General features: G+C 55.0%; 1 protein-coding gene across 8 annotated transcripts in view; it reads left to right on the top strand.

Annotated features, from left to right (window-relative positions):
* Positions 1–3,338, top strand: part of IL17B (interleukin 17B) — a 32,803-nt gene extending 29,465 nt beyond the window's left edge. For 6 of the 8 annotated variants that reach the window (XM_010850530.1, XM_010850529.1, XM_010850531.1 and 3 more), the window contains 2 exons: positions 1,506–1,795; positions 3,041–3,326. In XM_010850530.1, the coding sequence (XP_010848832.1) occupies positions 1,506–1,795; positions 3,041–3,272 (522 nt within the window). In that variant the 3' untranslated portion in view covers positions 3,273–3,326. Of the gene's footprint in view, positions 1–15; positions 1,796–3,040 lie in introns of those variants that run through there. The other 2 variants (XM_010850532.1, XM_010850525.1) reach the window with 2 other exon arrangements.
* Positions 3,339–3,739: the final 401 nt, after the last annotated feature.

Raw genomic sequence — 3,739 nt, 5'->3', positions numbered from 1 at the left:
GAGAGATCAGCATGGGCCATGCGGGTGGCGGGGTGAGGGGTACAGGGCAGGTAGGCTCAGGGAGGAGATGAAGTCCCCTCTGGAGGCTTCTCCCTTCTGACCAGCCCTGACTCCCACCCGAGTCCTGGCCGTCCTCTCCCAGCTTCCTGTGGAGTCTGCATTCTGCTGGGCACCCAGGTCCTCTCCCAGGTGAATGAGAGGCTTTCCTGATGCTGCTTGTTGTGCAGGGAGGAGTGGACAGCAGCGGGTGGGGGGGGACAAGGGGTCGGGAAGGCAGATGGTTGGGGTGTGGAGGAGTGGAGAACCAGTGTCATGGAGTTCATCAGGGGTCTTTGGCCGTGAACGGCACACATCACCAACTTCATCTCCTGCCCTCACCTCCTGTCCACTCTATTTCAGCCCCACTGTTTCCTTTCAGCAAAGTTTTAAGCCACTGAAAGTTCCTCTCACACGGTTCCCTCCCCCACCTCTATACCATGTTTAGGCTCCCTCTGCGCACATCTGCCTCTGTCTTATTCTTCAAACCTCACCAGACTTGCCCCCTTCCCCAGAAAGGCTTTGCAAGACCACCCCACTGCCACCAGGCTAAGCGGGTGTCCCTGTGTGTCTCTGACCACACGCTGTGTGGCCCCATCCTCACCCTGCTGCTAGCGAGGCTTAGGTGCTTGTTTCTTCTTCACCATCTGCTTTCCTTGCCAGACTGCAAGCTGCAGACGGGCAGGGCTGGTGGCAGGCATTCATTCACTCAGCAAATGTTCACTGAATACCTAATGCCCAGTATCGTGCAGACATGGGGGACAAGGCAGTATGTGGAAATGGATAGAGCGCTGGCTCTCACGGAGCCTGTGCTTAGTGGGGGCCTGACTTGTGAAAGGATCACATGTACACTGGAAGACAGTAGTCATGAAGGAGGCATGGGGTGCTGAGAGCTCAAGAAGGTCCACAGAGGGCTCCCTAAGGAAGTGACACTGGAGCCAAGACATGTGGGGTGACTGTGGGAAGCAGCCTGTGCGAAGTCCTTGTGCGAGAAGAGGAAGGTTCGAGAGAAGGCCTGAGGCTGAAGCATGGGTGCAAGAGGAAACCAGGTGTGATTTGAGGAGGGAGAACACAGCAGAGGTCTGGCCTGGGGAGGTGATGTTAGTAGGTTGGCATTCCAACCTATCATTGGGCAGGTGTGGAGAACTGATCGGAAGGAGCCAGGGGGAGATGGGGAGATATGGAGTACCAGGTAGGAGGCTGCTGAGCTATCCAGGAAAGTGACAGGTTGGTGCAGGTAGAGAAGTGGATGGGTGGGGAGGTTTTTAAGAGGTGCAACAGGATTTAGTGATGAATGCGGCATGCACATGTATCAATACAAGTGTGGTGGGCTGGTGGGACCAGGCCAGGGCTTGACAGGTGGCTCCCCTAGGGGCCTTTCTTCTTCCCTCCTCTTTCCTTGTGCCCTGAGTCTTGGCCTAGGCAGTGACCTGTCTCTCCCACCTTTGACCTGTGGCCTTCCTTCCCAGCTGTTCCTTCTCACCATCTCCATCTTCCTGGGGCTGGGCCTGCCCAGGAACCCCAAAGGCAAGAGAAAGGGGCCAGGGCGGCCTGGGACCCTGGCCCCTGGGCCTCACCAGTTGCCACTGGACCTGGTGTCCCGGGCAAAGCCCTATGCCCGCATGGAGGAATATGAGAGAAACCTGGCGGAAATGGTGGCACAGCTGAGGAACAGCTCCGAGCCGGCCAGGAGGAAGTGCGAGGTCAACCTGCAGCTGTGGCTGTCCAACAAGAGGAGTCTGTCACCCTGGGGCTACAGGTAGGCCAGGCCAGGCAGCCATGGGAAAGCTTTGTGTTGGGGGCTGGCGGGGATGCCCTGCCCACTCTCCCTGTCAAGAGTGAAGACCTTGGATTCAGAGGCTTAGGTGTGCATCCTGGCTTTGCCTTTTACTGGCTGTGTGGCTTTGGGCAAGTTACTTAGCCTCTCTGAGCCTCAGATTCCTCAACTATATGTAGAGGTGACAGTCGTATCTACTCCGCTGACTTGTTAAGAAATGAGACATCTATGCCGGGCTCTGATGTTGTGCTCTCCAAGTCTCCAGGGAAGGGCCTGAAAGGCCTTCCCTTAATGCCATGTCCTCCAGCTCGCAGTGCCTTGTACACACCGCTGGTTACAGCACCTTCAGGGCGTGCTGAGTTGGCTGTGTGCACATCCATCCCTCACCTAGATGGGACCATCCCGGTGCCTGTATCAGAATCATCTAAGGATTCTCACGCCCCATCCAATCAAAATCTCCAGGGATGAGGCCCAGCAAGTGGCAATTTCTACATCTCCACATGGTTAAGATACACTGCTGGGCTTGGGTATCAAGACCCGCTGCCCCTCGGGGACAGCAGTGGTGTCTTACCTTGGTTGTAGCTCCACTTCCCTGCATAGCACCTGCCACACAGAAGGGGCCACGTGTATATGTGTTGATTAAATAATAAAGAAAAGGACTGACCCTGAGGGGTCCTCACTCACGAACCCAGGCCAAAGATTTTTAGCCACATGATTTATATCTTGAGACTCTAGAACAGTATGTTCATAGGACTTTCTGTGACAGTGTAAAGCCCAATGTGGTAGCCACTAGCCTCATGTGGCTCCTGGGCGCTTAGAACGTGGCTAGTGTCATTGAGGAGCTAGTTTTGATTCTTTTAAGCTCGAACAGCCCCATGTTGCTAGTGGCTCCCATACCTGGAATGTGGCAACTGAAAGGGTCTGTAAAGACCCTCTGAAGCCGGGCTTCTACTTTGCTGTGCCCTTGACCTTCTTGGGGATCTTATGAGTATGTAGGCAATGATTCAGGAGGTGTAGGGTAGGGGGAGGTTCTGAATTTCTAACAGGCTCCCGGGCAATGCCGACGCTGCAGGCCCACAGGTTCACTGCCTGTCCTCCACATGGCACATGCTTGCTGTGCAGTGGAAACCTGGGCCAGGAAAGGCAGGGGCGTGGTGATGGGTGTCGGTTTGTCCTTCCCGCAATCTTCCTTCTTTCTGCCCTGTGCTCTCTCCCGCGTTCCCACAGCATCAACCATGACCCCAGCCGCGTTCCTGCAGACCTGCCGGAGGCGCAGTGCTTGTGTCTGGGCTGCGTGAACCCCTTCACCATGCAGGAGGACCGCAGCATGGTGAGCGTGCCCGTGTTCAGCCAGGTGCCTGTGCGGCGCCGCCTCTGCCCGCCGCCGCCACGCCCCGGGCCCTGCCGCCAGCGTGCAGTCATGGAGACCATCGCTGTGGGCTGTACCTGCATCTTCTGAGACAGCACTCCCCATACCCCCTTGCCCAGCAAGGCGATGAAAAGTAAAGGCTGTCTTTTGTAAAGCAAGACTGTTTTTGCTCCTTGTGGCTCTGAAGCCAAAACTGGGTGGGAGGTAGATTTCAATCAATGTGGAGGAAGATTTTCCATCACCCAGAGTTCAACACTGAGATGGGTTATTACAAAAACTACATTCATTTATACCATTTAAGTGTTAGTCGCTCAGTCGTGTCCGACTCTTTGCAACCTCATGGACTATAGCCTGCCAGGCTCCTCCGTCCTTGGAATTTTCCAGGCAAGAATACTAGAGTAGGTTGCTATTCCCTTCTCCAGGGGACTTTTCCCACCCAGGGACTGAACCTGGGTCTCCTACATTGCAGGCAGATTCTTTACCATCTGAGTCACCTAGGAAGTCCTTTCTACCATTTAGGACAGTCAGATACTTTCTTTGCATTTATAAGCCTTTAT

Source organism: Bison bison, unplaced genomic scaffold (genome assembly GCF_000754665.1).
Source record: "Bison bison bison isolate TAMUID 2011002044 unplaced genomic scaffold, Bison_UMD1.0 scf7180017864291, whole genome shotgun sequence".
Classification (NCBI taxonomy): Eukaryota; Metazoa; Chordata; class Mammalia; order Artiodactyla; family Bovidae; genus Bison; species Bison bison.
The sequence above is the reverse complement of the archived record's forward strand: the minus strand, read 5'-3'. Positions and strand labels throughout refer to the sequence as shown.